Source organism: Xiphophorus maculatus, chromosome 12, assembly GCF_002775205.1.
Source record: "Xiphophorus maculatus strain JP 163 A chromosome 12, X_maculatus-5.0-male, whole genome shotgun sequence".
Classification (NCBI taxonomy): domain Eukaryota; kingdom Metazoa; phylum Chordata; class Actinopteri; order Cyprinodontiformes; family Poeciliidae; genus Xiphophorus; species Xiphophorus maculatus.
Genome location: NC_036454.1, coordinates 15,761,038 through 15,779,702, shown reverse-complemented (window position 1 = coordinate 15,779,702; position 18,665 = coordinate 15,761,038). Strand labels below are relative to the sequence as shown.

General features: G+C 36.5%; 2 protein-coding genes across 4 annotated transcripts in view; one reads left to right on the top strand and one right to left on the bottom strand.

Moving 5' to 3' along the window:
- Positions 1-488: 488 nt before the first annotated feature.
- naa35 (N(alpha)-acetyltransferase 35, NatC auxiliary subunit) lies at positions 489-12,666 on the bottom strand. The gene is made up of 23 exons (XM_005794950.2): positions 12,582-12,666; positions 11,613-11,748; positions 11,240-11,273; positions 10,893-11,007; positions 10,683-10,757; positions 9,225-9,392; positions 8,234-8,300; positions 8,106-8,149; positions 6,705-6,755; positions 6,269-6,352; positions 5,336-5,450; positions 4,903-5,081; positions 4,610-4,669; positions 3,603-3,709; positions 3,378-3,444; positions 3,112-3,210; positions 2,811-2,989; positions 2,569-2,705; positions 2,399-2,466; positions 2,170-2,310; positions 1,970-2,092; positions 1,550-1,630; positions 489-1,376 (listed from the first exon to the last, which is right to left on the bottom strand). Exons 2-23 carry the CDS (start codon positions 11,731-11,733, stop codon positions 1,317-1,319), a joined length of 2,175 nt encoding a protein of 724 aa, XP_005795007.1. The 5' UTR covers positions 11,734-11,748; positions 12,582-12,666; the 3' UTR covers positions 489-1,316.
- Positions 12,667-12,865: 199 nt separating this feature from the next.
- agtpbp1 (ATP/GTP binding protein 1) overlaps positions 12,866-18,665 on the top strand; it is a 41,947-nt gene continuing 36,147 nt past the window's right edge. For 2 of the 3 annotated variants that reach the window (XM_023343294.1, XM_023343292.1), the window contains exons 1-3: positions 12,871-12,964; positions 15,604-15,664; positions 16,702-16,832. In XM_023343294.1, the coding sequence (XP_023199062.1) occupies positions 15,633-15,664; positions 16,702-16,832 (163 nt within the window). In that variant the 5' untranslated portion in view covers positions 12,871-12,964; positions 15,604-15,632. Of the gene's footprint in view, positions 12,965-15,603; positions 15,665-16,701; positions 16,833-18,665 lie in introns of all 3 variants that reach the window. The other variant, XM_023343293.1, reaches the window with a different exon arrangement.

Sequence of the window (18,665 nt, the reverse complement as noted above, 5' to 3'; positions counted from 1 at the left end):
AGTCAACGAGGAGACTAGAAAACAAACCAGAAACACATCTAAAGCACTGCAGGCCCCACCTGCCTCAGTTATGGTCAATGTTAGTGAACTTAAGGCTTCAATCTAGCTCAGATACAGTAGTGTAATCTTAAACAAGATATTCTCAAACTTGGAGCAGGAAAAACTCAGGTGTTGCTGACATTAATTATTAGGTTTAGGAACCAATTATTTTCTTCCCAGCTGAGTTTGAGTAACTTTAATTTAATGATTTAAAAATTTCTATTTTTATTTACTCATGTTATCTTTGTCCGATATTTGTGTGATAATATGAAACGTGTGACAGAAAACAGTAAAGGTGTGATCACTTTTTCCTAGTAGTATATACATGAATGCCAAATATTAGATAAATCATATACACAGAGTGATCGATTTCTCTTAAGCTTACTGAATATAGTATGCCTAACAGCTAAAGGAAACCAAAATTTGAAAAAAGCAGAACATTACATAAGTCCACCGAAAAATCATTTTTAATACAGAAATGTCACATTATGGAGAGAACTGGAGACTAACTTGACAGTTGTTCAGTAAAGTCAACAGGAGGGTCAGCCATACAAGACAGAAAAACTGCTAAGACAGAACTATCCAAAAATATCATTTGCAAAGTTGAGTGGAGGAAAAAAGTGCGCTAGAAATAGCTGAAGAAGCAACAGACAACTGCAGCATTGCTATTGCTCTAAAATTAATTATTTTCTGAGAAATCCATTCTTGTTTCTAGAATTTGACATAAATAAGCCATAATGATCTAAATTAACAGGCAAATATTTTTTTAAATATGTAACTGTGAGAAAGGAATATATATACAACTTTCTCTTTTTGAGCTGAAGTCAATATTTAGGGTCAACATGGGGCCATAAGCAGCCACAAAATTACACTCTAGGTCAGCTCTGAGTCACTGTAAAAATATCTCCTTTTACAAAATAATTCCAGAAATGACACAAATGGAGCTAAATGATACTGTGAATGTTTTTATGAGCCGACTGAATAATTGAAATTGGAATACAAAAGATATGCACACATTATTACCACACAGTGTTCAGAAGATGCTTTTTAATTGGATAATAAAACAAAAACATAATGTTCCACCCTGGAACCTCCATCAATGTAAATGCTTCTGATTCAGGCCCAGATTAGCTTTCAGGTCTGGTTTCACCTCAGTAAAGTCAGAAATAGAAAACAAGACACAGCTCTATGTGATGTTACAGCTAGGTGATTTTATTATCGTTCCAACATGGACTGGGTCAGGGCGTTTGTGCACTTCTGGTGCTGGACTGTGGGATTCAAATTATCTTGACAATAGGGAAATATTTGTGAGCGGAGAAGTCAAACTCTGGCAGCACCTGTAGATACAGGAATATAAAATTCATCACACTCCAATAAAGTAGAGCTGATACATAACAACAGCTAAAAAAGCACTTGACAGAAAACGGACTGCTTTCTTTTTAAAAACATAAACTAGTCTACATTTTGAAAAAAGCTCTAAGATATTTTCATTGTAAATAAATTGTGTTACCTTGGTTTCCTTCTTGTGGCCCCCGGCTAGAAGCTTCATCACTACTATGTTGGGCTTGGCCACCTTCAGTATGCGGTTTACCTGCCATCAATAATTTATTTGTTATTGATAGCCATAAATAATGGAGAGGAAATAAATGTGTTGTCATTCCAACATGATAATAATTGCACTAATAATCCCAGTAGGGATTGAATATCCCTATTGCCAATAGGGATATTGCCAATATCTAATGTTTGATCAAAAACATTTTAAACCACCAGGTGTTTTTATTTAAAATAATCCTGATCCTTCTAGGCATCAAATTTCATTACTGTAGGAATTTAATTATTTACTGATACTTGAATATTTATCTACTTTAGAGCTTGCAAAAGTTGAAAAATGTTCCACCATAACAGATTAACAACAGATTGACTTCCTGACCTCAGCGTCTGGGTTGGGCACACTTTCTAGGATGAGCTTGGCCTGCTGGAAATGTTTGCTGGCAGCCAGGTAGAGGTCTGCAGAACCTGGGGGAGGATTGTACTTCTTCAGATCCGACATTTCCTGGAGAGGGGAAGAAAAGCTAAATAAGTTTGAGATAGGATAGGAGGTCTGCCGGATAGGTCACACACTGACTTTACCTTAAACTGGATGTAGTGCACAGGCGGGGGAGTAACTACACTGTTGAAGGGAGCAAAGCGATGCTCATAGCGGACTTGTTCGCTGTCCAGCTCAAACTGGGGCTTTCGCACCTTTCCGTCCATATCCAAAGCTACCATGGTCTGACAGAAGAGAAGCAGGAAGGACATTGTCAACTTGTCCTTTAGCACGTCAGGAAGGGTGTCAAAAACATAATTTATTGTTTCCTACCTTGTACATGCCAGCACACATATTCTGGTACGCTTGACTCATGGTGATCTCTTTGCCAAGAGGGCGAACTAAAGCAAAATAAAGCGGTTTCAATGCTATGGAGCATCATGTCCCTTCCACATGGAAACGTAACATTTTGAATCATGCTTAGGTTAGACTTAAAACTGCACCTTTCTTCTTCTTCTTGGTCTTTTTGCTGCTCCGTCCTTTCAGCTGTTCCTCCAGAATCCGCTCTTCTGCCATTTGAGAGGAGTCAGCTCTGCTTAGTGTCGACATCAGCCATGCATAGAGGAACTCTGACAAGTACCTACAACCACAAAACAAACAAAAACAGTTGATTAGTTTATATTTGATTTTTTTAAATTTATTTTTTTAGATAAAGCCAAATTAAAAATAATACATGAGCACCAACCAGTAGATGTAATAGTATTCATGCATGCTGTAAAGCTCCAGTTCAAAACCACTCAAGAGATACTGGATCATGATCCTCAGGTTATGATAGAGGATCCAGGTGCCCAGACAGGCCAAATGTTGCCGTTGAGGCTCCAATTTCATCAGTAAGCTGTGCAGTGCTGCATCCACCTTCTCAGCCTGAAGAGCACAAAAAAACGAACATCTTATATAGCATCTAAACTCCCCAAGCTAATCTAGCTTGTGATACACACAACAAAACACTGGTATTTTGTTTAACCTTTAAAATGACTGAATCTCACCTCATCCTGTAGCGTAGCAAACTCTTCAAGAATATGGCCCAGTTTGTCTCTCTGCCGAGCTCGGTTGTGTCCGTGGATCTGGATGAGGTTGCAGAAAGGCTGCACAGGAAAACAGCAGGTTTCAGTGGAAATGTTATGAAACCATAGCAGTTGATATGTAATAATCATATCTCTCACTAGGCACAGCTCCCTGTAACGGAACTAAGCAAATGTGCTAAAATCCTAGGAAGTACATCAATGCACAAATTTGAATGTCTAGAATATACCCTGGAGCAGTGAGTAACAAAGGAGTCGATGTAGTCCTTGGCCTGGTGGTTGTTGAAGAGACAACATCTGGACACAAAAATCACATTATTTACTAAAGACAACACTTATCCTAACCTTAAATGCAGCTAAACTGCAGACAGAAACAAAGATTGTACACATTACTCATAATCTATTGATTATAATATTGTAATAATCATAATACCCTACATTTAACAAAAACTTACTTGTAGGAGAGGACTGGTGGGCTAACAAAGTATCTCAGGGCATCTTTTATCATATCCTGCATCAGGTGAGTGCCGAACACTTTCTTATTGTCTATCAGGAACGTCGTCTGAAAAGAAGAGACTTACATGCACTTCAAAAAAAAAAAAAACAACCCAACACATTTACATTTTTTCTCACTGTCTTCACATTAAATCAATCAGATTAAACATTTCCTGTTTCAAGTCACTTAGGCTTATCAGTATTATTTGTGTTTGCCAAATGCCAAAGCATTATGGAAAAAAAACCCAACGTGTTTTGTGACTTTCTTTAAAGTCACAAAACAGAAGTTTTCCTACATCAAGATTATTATGTCTTAATCATTTAGAAAAGCCCAGACAAAGAAGTCAGCTGTGTGAGCTTTAAATATGTTAAAGCTCACATATTTTAACAAATTCTGCAAGAGGGAGTGGTGCTCTAGTTTTAAAGTGGCCCTAGTACTGAACCATGAGGAGCCCCACAACTAATGAATTTTAGAAAGGATTTGTAATAATCTATGTAAAAATGCTGCAATCAAATAGCAACATTTTTATGTAGCAACTAAATCCACCTAATGACACAACTGGGAATTTCCATGATGCAAACCTCAGAAAGATTATTAGTGTCATTCATAATGCTGTGTCTCCTCCCAATAAAAATAAAAAGCTATTTTCTTGTGGTCATTTTATCACTAATGAAGATCAATACTCATCTGTCTTATGATGAGTACAGAATGCACTTGTCTTTCCCAATTTGAGGAGTGGGTAAAAGACACGGTTCTCAAATTCCTTGATACTTATGCCAACTTGAAAAGGAAATAATTGCTTGCAGTCAAATGACTGAAAAAAAAACTGTTCTTGTTCAAAAAGTACATAATAAATTACAAAATGAGATAAAATAAGTTCAGTTTTAAGGAATTTTGTTAAATCATTTTTAGATATTTTTTCAACACAAGCTGTGAGGACAATAGAGGAGACTCATATTTTCATACCTGGAGAAGAGATCTGGAGAGCACACAGGGTGACTGCTCACTGAATTCACAAAAGAAGTCCTGAAAAAACAAGAGTCAGAGATCCTTCATCCACAAAACATCCTGGAAACCATATTTACAGGACGGTTTCCAGAGAAGCCAAGAATATGTAACCAATAATCATTTGAAGCATTTGAAATATAGTGACAAAAAAAACAATCTTTTTCTGTGTTTTTTTTTTACTGGAAGAAAGATATAAACAAAATGGAAAAGAACATTTTGTGTTCTGAAGTAGCTTATTGTACTGTGTTTACCAGAATGCCGTGTAGGTTTGTGGTGTTGACCACATCACAAACCGTCTTGACGCGTTCTATGAGCTTGCTGAAGTAAGCCACCATGTCCTCCCTCTTGATGATCTTGGCGTAGCGAGGAAAGGTTGGTGGCAGCAGTCGTTGGTTCACTAGAGGCTCAAAGCCCATCATAATGGGATGGTCTGCCATTTTCACACACAAACAAGTACATCGTATTTTTTAAACTAAACACTGAAAAAAGCGTGTAAAGGTCAAATCTAGTAGACTGGAGCAAGACACAAACAATGTTGGCTAAGTAAAAAAAAAATCTGGAACACAAAAATGCAAATAATTTGTACATAACTTCATGCACAGTTTACTTAAAGCTTGTAAATAATTTCAATGTCAAAGCTTATGTAGTGAAACACACTTTTGGTGGTTTCAAAGTGTGTGTTACCTCCTTTTGTGGTGTCATTTTGGGATTGGATGCCATACTGGATGCTGGAATGAATGGGTGGCAGCAGGTCAGCTGCCTGAGCAACAAGCTTCTGGGCCTCACTCACTGAGCTGGTCTGGTGAATACACAATTACAATCATTTTGTCTTTCATTCACATCTGGTTGTGCATCTTGATGTTTTCAACCTAAAAAAAAGCTTATTTATTTATTTATTTTCAGGGCTCCTTCCCTCCTTTCCTTTCCAAAGTTTATACTTATTCAGATTCTGTTTAGTTATTAGACTTTTCCATTGGTTTTTATAACAATCTGATCAAGTTTACGAATTGCACAAAGCAGTTGTCAATGACCTGTTGTATTGCCAGGGTGTTTCATTACTTTTTTCAGCATTTGCAATAACTTGGATCAAGTCTAATTCAAAACCAGTAGTCTTCTCAAATCATAATGTCCATCTTTGTGATTAATGAATATGCATCCTTCCAGTTTCAGACCCATACTCTAGACCAAATAATAACACAGCAGTTTTGAAGGTCGCTATTTGGAATCTAAACAAGACCCAAAACAAGACAAAGTTTAAAAACCTTTAAAAAAAATTCTCCAGAGGTCAAAAAGCAGTGAAGTTACTCTTTAAAAACAACCTGCAATGTGGCAAGTTAATGTTTAAAGATATTTGTAAAAGCCTTAATTGTTATACAATTAGATTTTTATCTTTTATAGGAATACATCTGAATGTTTTTTACATACCTATTGATATCTTCAAAATGATGAAAGTAGTTTAATATTTTTCAGACTTTTCGAGTCTGTATTGGAACCCTGTCTGGCATTTTTGTTAATACACTGACATATTTGTGCATATATTTAATGTTCCAGTCTCCATGTTTCTGAATTGTATAAGGCCGTTTTCCTGATATGCACGTTTCTTTGTTTGCACCTTACCTCTTTCTTGGTAAAGGCAATCAGAGCAGTCAGCAGCAGGCGTGTAAACTTGATTCTGTTGAAAAGTGCCAGACACTGCTGGTGCTTCAAAAAAAGATATAAAAACACACAAGATGTCAGTGTTTTCCTGGCACGCATTTCTTATTTTAAATTAACAAGGAAAAAGTTAATGCTCAGAACAATTTCATTTCCCATATTTATTACAACAAAGCTACTGGAAATTTCAAAATAGTTTTACAGCTCATTTGAATTTCACACGACCACAGATGAGATGGCAAACAATATGCGAGATATATGCAAAAGTGTAAAGTTATTAGTTTCAGAACAATGGGGCAATCTGATTTACTGCATGCAATCCTACACCCATCATAAGGTAGCACAACTAAATGTGCTAAAAGAAAATCTATACTAAATATATATAACACAGTAAACTCACTTCCAGCTCAACTTCTGGGTTTCTCTGCTCGCCTTGCCGGCTGCGTGTGCTCTGTGAGGAGAAGCAAAGTATATCAGAACATAGAAAGTAGGGGACATTGGGCTTAGTTGAGTCAAAGCATGAGCTGAACCACGCCTTGTTTCTAGGAAATGGTAAAAAAAACAAAAAAAAAACATTAATCATGTGACCAAATAATTAGGAGGAAGGCATCATTTAACAAAGGTTTTGAAAGTAAGAACCTTATGGGTAAAGCGGTTCGTCTTCTGGTTCTTAAAAACTGTTTTTCAGTTTTGAAAGTGAATTTACTCTATCATAAGTTTTATAAGAATTGCATGATAGGTATTTTCTCAACCTATATGAAAAGAACCACAGACAACGTTACTTAGTTTTCAACCAAATTCTTGCAAGAAATGAGAAGGCACAGAGGATCAGCTCCTACAAGCCGATCTCCTTGCGTTCTGCCATTCTGCTGCAAAACTTGTCCTTTTATTAGCAGGGAAAGGAAGTGAATGGGATGTGGGAGAGTGATCTTAACAAAAAAGGGGGGCTACCCTGATAACAAGGAAGGGAAAACAGAAACTAAATTCTACACACAGACAATTAGAGGCAACTAAGGAGTATCTCAGGAAGTTCTCCTAAAGAAGCACCTCCAAAAACATGCTTGAGGTCAAGGAAAGGTTAGTTTTGTCTTGCACACAGTTTAACAAGTTCTTCTGCTCTGGAGTGACAACATTAAACCTTAAAATATAAAACAACTATTAATATAAAACTACTAATGTAAGAAAGATAACAATACATAATAAATCTAACATTGCATTTAAGAAATATTTTAAAATTAGTAATGACTAATGATAATGTTGTAAACTGAAGATAAAAGCGTAGCAAATAAAGTCGAAATGGGGCAAGTTGAGCCATATAATGATACGCTGCCTCAACTTACCCCATACGCTTAACGCAGTTATTTTGGCTGTAGCCTACATATCTTCAATATTAAATCAAAATTGTGCATTTACATGATTGCAGAGTGGACATTACGCCTTGTGCATGTAAACAAAAAAACAATTAGGGGAGCCACCGCTAACGTTCTTCAAAGAGCAACCAGTGAAGTTGGGGAAGGGAAGTCTACTGGATCAGCAGTAAAGCGTACGAAATAGACAATGACACTGAAAACATTCACTGACAAAAAAGAAAATGCACGTTTGAAAATGATAGGCTAAAAGGATTTCCTCAGATGTCAAGGAGTTTCAAATTTCCAAACATATTAAGAAAGAAGCTAACATTTCCACATATTAATGTCCGGTTCCCAAGGCCACTTAAAAACATTCTGATGTTTTTTTTTTTTTTACTTGATGTAGTGATCCTAAATACAAAAATTGGCTGCAGTAACAGACAGTAAAATACCTTGACTTTCCTCTGTAACTCGTCTTCCACGTCTTTGAGCATGCCTACAAAAGATCAGCATGAGAGAAAGAAACGTCTTATTTATCTGAACACACTGCATATGTTTACAACATACAACAAATAAGCACCTGTCACCCGCAGGTCTGTGACGTTATTGGCCATCTTGAACCCATAGGTCATTGCCTGGAAATCCTCCTATAGAAAACATGAGTTAAAAATCACTATTTAGACATTGACATTAAAATGTTTCAAATCCTCTCTCTTCTTAAACGGCATAACATATTGGTAAATTAACAAATTTGTCAATGTAATCCAATTCAGATCTTAGTTTTGTTCTTTGGTGGCTAAACATTTTTAAGGAAAACAAATCCAGGCTTTTCCAGAATTTCAATTCCTGAGTTCTGTCACTTTAAAATGTGAAACAGCAGTTCGTTATAAATTCAATGAAATTTTGCCTGATTTTTGATAATTACTAGGCATTGCCCTGGGCAAAGATATATAAAATGGGCAGATTTACATATGGAAACTTGGAAAAAAAAAGCAAGAAACTGGGTAAGTGGATGGATGGAACTAAGGAAAGAAGGGCAAAAGAGGAGGGAGATCAGGAAGGAAGGACCACACAAGAAAAACTTAAGAAGGAAGAAAAAATGGAAACAAGGGAAGAAAAGAAGAAGACGAGGGAGGTAAAAATAGAATAAAGAAATGAAAAAAAATGAAGGAGCAAAAGACAATATTTATTCAATGGGAATGAAAATATGAATATTTTTCTACACTCGTATTTTTTTCTGTATTAGTAAATACCTGGAACATGAAGTAATCAAATTCCATACTAAATTTCCTGCGTAGGAATCTTGAAATTTATCAAGGGACTATTTTTCTCGGAGGTAATGGCCTGAACATATCCAGTTATTTACACACATTCACACCTGGAAGCTGCCAAGTACAGTCGTAGCCAAGCCTACTCTTTAATGAGGCGCTGCAGTGGAGCTGTAATGCACCTCAGCAGTGTTAATGAGTGACTTAGAATACATACCTCAAGGATTTTCTAACTAGACTTCATACCTTCAGCCTTCTCTATCATTTATCCCCACAATGAGCAGAAGAGGTTAAACAGCTCACCTCTTCAAACACAGCTGCCTTGTTGACTTTTTCTCGCGCGATGTCACACACTTTTAGTAAACCCAGGGCAAAGGCCTTGAGTGCTGGCTCCTCAATGAGGTCGGGGTTATGTACGTACAGGCAGGTGAAGACGGTCTGTGCCAACGAGTGACCCTCCAGCCATGTTATCTTGGTAAACACATGTAAAAACACACAATGTATGAACATTGGATTTTATGTTTTTAAAGTTTTACAAGTTTTTATACAGTACAGACCAAAAGTTAGGACACACCTTTTAATTCAATAAGTTTCCTTTATTTTCATGACTATTGACATTGTAGATTCACACTGAAGGCATCAAAACTATGAGTAACACATGTGGAAATATGCACTAAACAAAAAAGTGTAAAACAACTGAAAATACCCCTTATATTCTAGTTTCTTCAAAGTAGCAACCTTTTGCTGTGATTACTGCTTTGCACACACTCTGCATTTTCTTGATGAGCTTCAAGAGGTCGTCACCTGAAATGGTTTGCACTTCATAGGTGTGCCCTGTCAGGTTAATAAGTGGGATTTCTTGCCTTATAAATAGTCATGAAAATAAAGAAAACCCACAAAAACTTTGTATATATTCTTATTAGAATAAATGTCATGTTAATTTGGGGATTTTAAGTTGTTTGAATGCTTCTTCATTATACTAGACTGATATTAAAACAAGTAACTTTAAAGAATTTGAAAACAAGGATTAGTTTAACAGGTTTCACTGTGGCCAAATAGGTCGATCTTTGTCTCCTCTGGCCATAAAACGTTTTCCCAAAGGACTCTCACAAGACAAGGATTTAAAATACATCAAAAATAGTTATGGACTGGACAAAGGAGGCCAACATAAAGCTTCAAGGATGCTCAGCTAAAACGAACTCCACCAATACTGAAGAAAAGTGGTCAAATATCCAGGTGGAATTGTGCCAGACACTTGCTGATGGATACAAAACCATGTGACAGATTGCTAAAGGTAATATTAACCAAACATTTTTGGGGGGCTGATGTATATATTTGGGATTGAAAGTACAATTTCAAAACTTGTGCTCCTGACAAAAACACTATCATTATCTGATATATTATTAATCCACTTATAAAAATTAATCATCAAAAAACCTCAAATTAATATGACACTCAAGCATGGATGTATGTAAACTTCAAACCAGCAGAACTAAGAATTTTGTGGAACAATTGTCTTGATAAGGTTTTATTACTTCAGATTCTTCAACCCTCCAGTAAGTAGATAAATCCATATAGTTGATGTAACCAACTTTTAATATACATTTTTCTACATCCAGTGAAGTATCAGAAAACCTCTGGACCACAGCATCTTCTTGGCCATTCACTGCTATAATTTAAGAGAAATCTAATGATATTGCATGTCCACTTAAACTTCAGAAACTATAACTAGGTAATTTACCAAAAATAAAAAACCCTCACCAAACAGCAGAAACAAGTGTCAATGATCCCAATGAGCTCAGGAAGACTGAGCTCTTTCACCTTGATGGCACCCTCCTGGAATTGATGTCAAATAGTAAATCAAGTTACACAAAGATAGCTGGCTTATTAGATTTCTATGTAATAGAGCAGATAAAGTAAATGTGTAAATTGCATGGTAGAAATTTTGCCTTTGTGTTTTTACTGCTGTACCTTAATTGCTTGTTCAAAATTAAGCACTTTCCTGTTGACCTGGTTTCCGATCATTCCTGCATCCATCTTGGGATCCATCATTTCGATAGCAGACATGGCCTCAAACAAGCCAAACCTGCACCATAAGAGAAAACTCACTCTTTTCTCTTCTGAAGAATGATATGAAAATTATTTTGTTTTCATTAAACAACTAAACTACAAACAACATAAAACTGAAAAGTGTTCAGGAATATTAACCAACAACAAATCCTCTTTTCAATGAGCTAAACTTTAATTCTGATTAGTTTTTTTTTGTTGAGAAGCTGTAACTAATCATGTAGAAATTAATGCAATTTTGTCATGCTTACAGTTTATCGTGAAGCAGTTCTCCGAGGTTCAACTCTGCAAAAAACAAAATAAGAACAAGTTTGTAAAAATAATCAATCAATCAAATTTTATTTGTATAGCACATTTCAGCAGCAAGGCATTTCAAAGTGCTTTACATTATATCAAACACAAAAACACAATGCAACATAGAATCAACAATCAAAACACGACATTAAGTCAAGTTACATCAATAAATTTGTAATTGATTACGTTTCAAATACAATCCTAAACAGTTGGGTTTTTAGTCGAGTTTGCATCCATTAAAAGGTTTACCTTTCTATGGATGCAAGAAATAATGATCCCTTCTGCATCTGCTGAATTTCCAAACAGTGAAATATCAATAAAATATTTTACCTTTGCAGGAACCCTTGAACTCATGAGTGATATCAACCCAATTGGCATTGTTCTTCATCTTTTCTGGTATGCCCAGCACCCAGCCAGTATCATCATCTTCAACTGCTGACTTCATCACCATGGTAGCCAATAATAACTTAAAGTGAAAAGAGAAGATTATGCCAAGGAATTGACAATGTAACACTGTGACATTATCAGAGCTCATAAACAGTTGACTCAATAATCAGTTTCCCCCACGACTTTTCTGAAGTAATATTTGAGTTTGATGGACTTTGACTACATCGACGTGCAGTCCACCTCCAAAACAGACTGCAAGAGATTTTTGACATACATGTTAGTAGTTGATGAAATTATAGACCAAGTAAATTTAAGTGGAATTACCCAGTTTTGATTAATTTAGTAAACTAGTTTTTAAAAAAGAGATACGATTAGCGTCATTAGTATAGTAACCGGTTCAAAGACCGATTCACTGGCGCGTTAAATTCACTAAGGAGTGGACTCTTTAAATATTAGCACACTTTGATCAATAAGTGGTTATAATAAAAAACTATGGCCACGATACGTAATGCGAATGTGTTGTATGGGCTTATTTAAATCGATTTCACGTTATGTTCAGGAGGACATTGAAGATGCTTTGAGAAACTCTAAGCATAGTATGTAAGGCACATACATGGCAACTAACTGCGTATTTGGGCTTTCTGCTAGTGCTATCAGAAATAACCTGGTGACATTTTACCAAGAACGTACAAACACAAACATGAAGCCATCGCGACAGTATGATGGTAAAGACGCGTGATGATGTTAGCTAGCTTTCGACAGTTTCAGACACCGTGTGCAAACTAATGCTAGTAACGATTTATTTACAGCAAATAAAACATAATTATGAACATTTTACATGTTGTTTCACTATCTCCAATATAACAAACACGAAATCTGTGAATCATGAAATTGTTATAAACCAGCACTAACCTTGTTTTTAATTCCTTCGGACGCTGTAAAGTCTGGAACATAAATTTTACGTCATAGGCTGCAGTCAACCTGGGATTTGTAGTCCAAATAGGTACGAGGCACGCTCCTATACGCAATATAGCGCGGAACTGACAAAATTAAAATGTAAAAACTGAAGATAACTTAGAAGTTGTATTATAAGACGTGGTTTACATTCGGTTTTATTTTAACTGCGCATAGAACAAACAAAATAGAAAGACGTCGTTACTCTCGCGTTGCTACTCCCTCTGCTCTCATCACATCATCAGCAGGGCGTTTCAGGCAAACAGTAGCAGCCCCCTTATCTCAGACTTGATCCTCTCTCAGCTGGACGGCATCTCCTTTTCGTGCAGGTTTGAGAAATGGTATTTTGCTTTTATTGTAAGGATCTGCTGCTTTGTCTTAGCTCGCGTTGGGTTATAAATTGAGCATCGCTAGCTTATTTCACCGTTAGCTGGCCTGCTGGTGCAGACAGTCGGCCGTTAATGAGTGACCAGCACAGCAGGTGCAGAGGCCATAATCTTCAACTGGGTAATTCAACTTGGCATCTTTAAGATAAACAATAAACTAAAATGCAAATTTGAACTTGCTGCCAGAAGCCTAGTTTAAAGAGGAGGCAAATTTTCGTCCTTAATAAATTCTACATGGTGGGAGAAGACCGGTCTACCGTCTGTTGTGGCGAAGTATGGGTAATGTGTCAGCTGTTACACTGGTTTTTGAAAGTATGAGCTACCCTTTGGCTGCAGCTTTACTCCCCTCAAACCATAATGATCACTCTAAATTATCTGATAAATTTTCCTGCACATAGTGATGATGAAGGTCTGTTTCAGTATCAGTATGTGAAATTTTGTGAAAAAATAAATAAATAAATAAATAAATAAAACCCAAAACTGTTGAGTAAGGTTTCCTGATTCTCAGCTGCTTTTGCACTTTCTGTCCATATTGCAACAAAACGTTAGGTGAGAAAAAAAAGTCCTTTCTAAATGTATTTATTTTTTAAATCTAGTGTTTTCTCAGCGTTTTCCACATAATTTAGCTTTGTGTTGATTCAGTTTCCATTTAACTTTAAATGTAAGACTTAAATACTGATAGGAAAGGATAAAAACTCCTTATCCTTTCCTATTAAACTAAAACTGTTTTAGTTTTCCCCTAAAAACTAAACTTTTGAAACTTCTGCCTTGCTCTGCTCATGCACAGAATTTCATTACATTTTCATGTAGTTAATGTCGTCCCAATTTATTGATGTGGGACACAGTTTTGATTCCAATGCAGATTCAGCAAAAGTATTTTAAAAAAAGAGAAAAACTATTAAAGAATAATTTTAGAAAATGAATCTAGAGCAGTGCAAGATGGGCCTAAACGTAAGACCTACACTCCATATACTAGTCTGCCTGGATATGAAGTTATAAAGACTAATCTTTTTCATGACATGTTCAGCCTGTTAATGCATTGCCAAGAAGAAGGCTCATCATTGATAATTTTAGAGAAGCGGCCATTGCTTTCCATCAGCCTGGCATGGTTTATACAGTCAGATCCAAACAATTTTATAAGTTCATCATAGTACACTGGGTCTGCTACATTTCCTGTCACAGTTACATGACCTGACCAAACGTGATGACAACCAGGAGTTTATTTCCAAAACTAGGGTAAATTAGGCAGTAGCTTGTGTTGTCCTGAGAAGACTCTTCTTTGTAAAGCTGTAATAACATGGATTTTGAACTTTCTGATTTGGTTTTAAAAGGCAAAAGTTTGGATGTTTTTACCAAAATTCAATGCCGTTGTTGGTGAAAACCCTTTCTTGAGGTTAAGCACCTTCATGCACACCATCAGTGACAGTGGTTGAGGGCTAATAGATTTTGACTTGTTTTGGAGACTCAGAGCTAACTATGAATTACCGTACTCCTACTCTTGTAGTTTAGAGGAAGATGTAGGTGCATTAGTCTGATCGCTGTGGAGTGGTCCTTAACACTAAAGCAAATCTACAACAGAATGGCTTTGCATGAAAAGAAACGGGGTGTTGCAAAGCTCATCCAATATCACAACTCAACGCAGTCTGTTTACCTATAAATCTATCACTCCATGACCCTAAAGCCTCGTAAGCAGAAGCAGTGCTCTAAATATAAATCTTACCCATTATCAAACAGGCTGTTTTACAATTGCAATGACATCAAATATTGCAAGTACGACACCAAGCAGTTTATTTTGAAACAGATGTAGTATTTATGCTTATAACTGACAGTGACACAAATAGCTTGAGAAGCAAAAAAAGCAATCTTATCTAAACCAATTTTGGGGTTTAACATGAATAATCATTATCACTTCATAATTAGTTGTCACTGTATCGTAATGAATGCCTGTACCTACTTGGAATGTTGGATTTTAAGAGTTCTGCTCTTGCTAATGTTTGCAAACCTCAATATGATTGTTTATATATGATTAAGAAAAAAAATATTTCAACCATTTGCATACCTCTTATGGTTGTACCAGCAGAGTTGCACTCAAGTAGAGTGTTTCTGCATTTGAGTGCAGCCTATGTTAAAAATTTAATGCATAGCATCAAGGTTAGCAGTAGAAGAAGGCCTTGCATATAAATTCCTGAAACTTAAAGAGGAAGTATTTAAGTTTTACCATGAGTCTCTGGACTTTTCCAATGTTTAAGATAGAAATGCATGTGCAGGAATTTTTCACTCTGGTATCTAGTTATAATTCAATAGCATATATTGTTATGCTGTAAAACATTTTACTCTTTCATGACCCTACACATGTTGTCAGTTTGAGACAAATCCTGCACATATTTATAGACTAGTACATTCAAAGCTGGAGACAGATGAGCTTTATTGTCAGCTGGTTTTGGCATAGTTGCTTGGCCGGCTCCAGTTGAGAGACCTGTGGGAACTCATGCGACACCGGGGGTGAAGGTTAATCATGCTTGTTTCCAAATGATGCACAATGTTTTGACTTGTTCTGTTTTAGTAATGTGGACTTTGTTTTCGTTCTCTTGCAGTCGACATGACCTTTTGACGTGGGGGAAAAATGAACAAGCCCAAAATGGCCACAGAGAAGGGGTGAGCCGATGCGTGCAAAGCCACACACACGGGCAGTGATGTGTGGGAATGTGTGTAGCTAAGAGAAACATTTTTTTTGTGTTTTATGAGCTCCTTTGCTCCTGATTTGCTTTTATGATGTTGTTCTGTCCCTTTGCTGTTTTAGCTTTTGACTCACTTCAGAGCAACCTCCGATCCCACTGTTTATCTTCTGGTCGCAGCATGTGTGACCATGTGAGAGAGAGACTGTCAGTATTTGTGCCAGAGAGTCCTGTGCAGAGATAATTACATGGCCTCCAGAAGTAGCCATGTGAATTTGTCACTACTAAAAATAATCTTTGTTCAGCTCTGTCTCAGGTTTATTTAGGTTCTACATCTGTTTTTGTTTCTTTGGCTGCTCATGCATTACATTCTTCCATCATTCTTGACATTTTCTTTAATTTTCTGTCTTGATCACTCACTTTCTATTTCTGTTTTCGTCTCTGTCTCTCTCTCTCTTTATAAGGAATAAGAACTTCTGCTCTACTGGGTATAATCAGAGTTTAGATTTTTCAATGTTTGCCCTTGCTGTACCAAGTGACTCCTAATCTCTTGCTTCTAGTTCAGTGCCAGGGAAGTTCATATTATTAGAAAAATATTGGTCACCCCAGAAATAACTAATCTCTCCGGAACAGCCATTAAGTCAGCTTTAGTAGAATAATAAATACATCTTAAAGTAGATCTGATGTGTGTTTGGTAACAGTGGGTTACCAGTGAGACTGTTCCTATTTATATTTCTTTGTTTTTGACATGTGGTGCCTTGCAAAAGCAGTGATGCCACTTAGGTTTTTTCTCATTTCGTCATCCTGAACCCCAGACTTAAATGTATTTGCTACTTTAGGTCAAATAAAACCTCAAGAAAATACTGTGAAGTTCATCAAATATAAATGTATTTGTCTATTAGATCATAGTTCCTCTGTTGCACAGCATGTGTCCGGTTGCATGGAAGACAGAAGCGGTATGAGATAGACCTGTTGAGAACTTTGTGAATTCAAGTTTCAATGTCTTTTTTTCCCCAGTGTTCCCAGTAACTCCAGGGTAGTAATGCTCCTCGGCCAGCTGGAGAAGATGGACGGGGAGGTCATGCTGAGAGATGTAGAAACAGCAAGACTGGTCACAGCGAAGATCCTTCATCTCATACAGACACAGGGTAAGGAAAGAAAAAAACTAGACACTTAAGATACGCTGACCACTTTATTAGGTACACATGTTCTTGTTAACACAAATAGCAACTCAGCCAATCACATGTTAGCAACTCAATCAATTTAGGTATTTAAAAACTTTCTGAAGTTCAAAACAAGCATCACAATGGGGAAAAAAATATTTACGTTACTTTTAATGTATTTTCTGGTTCCAGAAAAACTGGTCTCAGTATTTCAGGAATGTTCACCATCTTCGCAGATTTACAAGCAGTGGTTGAAAAGGAAGATGAGGAAAAAGGAGGTGTGTGGATGAAAATGCTTTTCTTGCTGTCAGAGGAGAGTTGGCAGACTGGATCAAGAAGGTAGAAAAGCAACAGCAGTTTAAATAATTTCCTTGTTAAAACCAAAACATGCAGAAATGATCACTGAAAACACGTTGGCATGTTGAATCTTGAAGCAGATTGTCCACAACAGCAGAAAAACAGAACGGGTGTCTCTTCAGTCAGATAAGAACAGAAAACCCAGGGTCCAGTTCACACACTCACCAAAATTAGACAAGTAAGTGCCTGATAAATAAGTGCTTGATTTGATAAGTCTTGATCTCAGCTGCAATATTCAAATGGTATGGTCAGAATTTGATGTAAACAACATGAATAGCATGGATCTATCCTACCTGTTTGGGGAATATTCTCATGACATACTATTAGTCTGGGAATATCACTTGAGCATTGTTTAAACGCCACATCCTAGCAGAGTGTTACTCAACTTGTCCAACTCTGGGCCACCTGATCTACCCATTTTCTGATGCTTACTTTCAGCAGGATGATGCACCATGTAGCAAAAGTCAAATCATTTCATCTAGGACTGGATGATACGGCTCTAGTATCATGATATAAGCTTTTCTCATCAGTCATTATCAATAATTAGTCATTAGTTTTCTGTTTTAAATTTCTGAAATATTACCAAACTAGACGCATAACTGTGCTTCTGTTATTAATTCCTTGTTAAAACCAAGATATGCAGAAACAATCAATGACTGCATTGAAACAAGTTTCAACTGTTTCAATACAGTTGAAACTTGAAATAAAGTGTATTGAACACAGTTCAATCTAGGACTGCATTGAATTCATCAAATGGCAATAAAATAAACAGGCCAAAATAAAGAGCCTTCCGATCGTCGTCCACCTTCTGGATCAGTTTTCAAATCCAAGCATGATTATCTTCAATTTTTGCTGATTGCAGATATGAGGTTATAGCCTGATTTACTTTTAGCTCAGTGTTGCTAGGGAGCCAAATATTTATACATATAAACTTACAAAGTAATGTTTTAGCCTCTTTTTTTTTTCTTAGATATTCGTAACCTTAAGCAGCTAAATTCCAGCAGAGATAAATATCCGACTGATGATGTCCGATAAGCTCACTTTTTCTTAAAAGCCACTTTGCCAAATGTTATTTAGATGTTTTTTTTTCTTTTGCTGTCTTAAATTATGTAGTCTCCAGTTTGTAATATTGACATCTCTGTAGACTTGATCAGTTATTTTACTTAAAACATTAAAACACCTTATTTTTCGTCTTATTTTTTCCTTTACACGTTCAAAAAGTTTTAATCAGAAGTAGTTAAGTAAATTAAAAGCTTATTTTAGCTCTTTGTGTGCAAATGGTGCGGCAGTGGCTGAGGTGTAGATTGACTGATCTTGAGCCTCACAGTTTCTGATTACTCTTAAAGAGTAGTCTTGATCTCACAGCAGAAGGAGAAGGCATTGTGCCACATCACGGTGTTGAACACAGTGTAACATGAGTGTGGCCTGTTAGCAGGGAGCCTCTGTTGTAAACTCGGATTA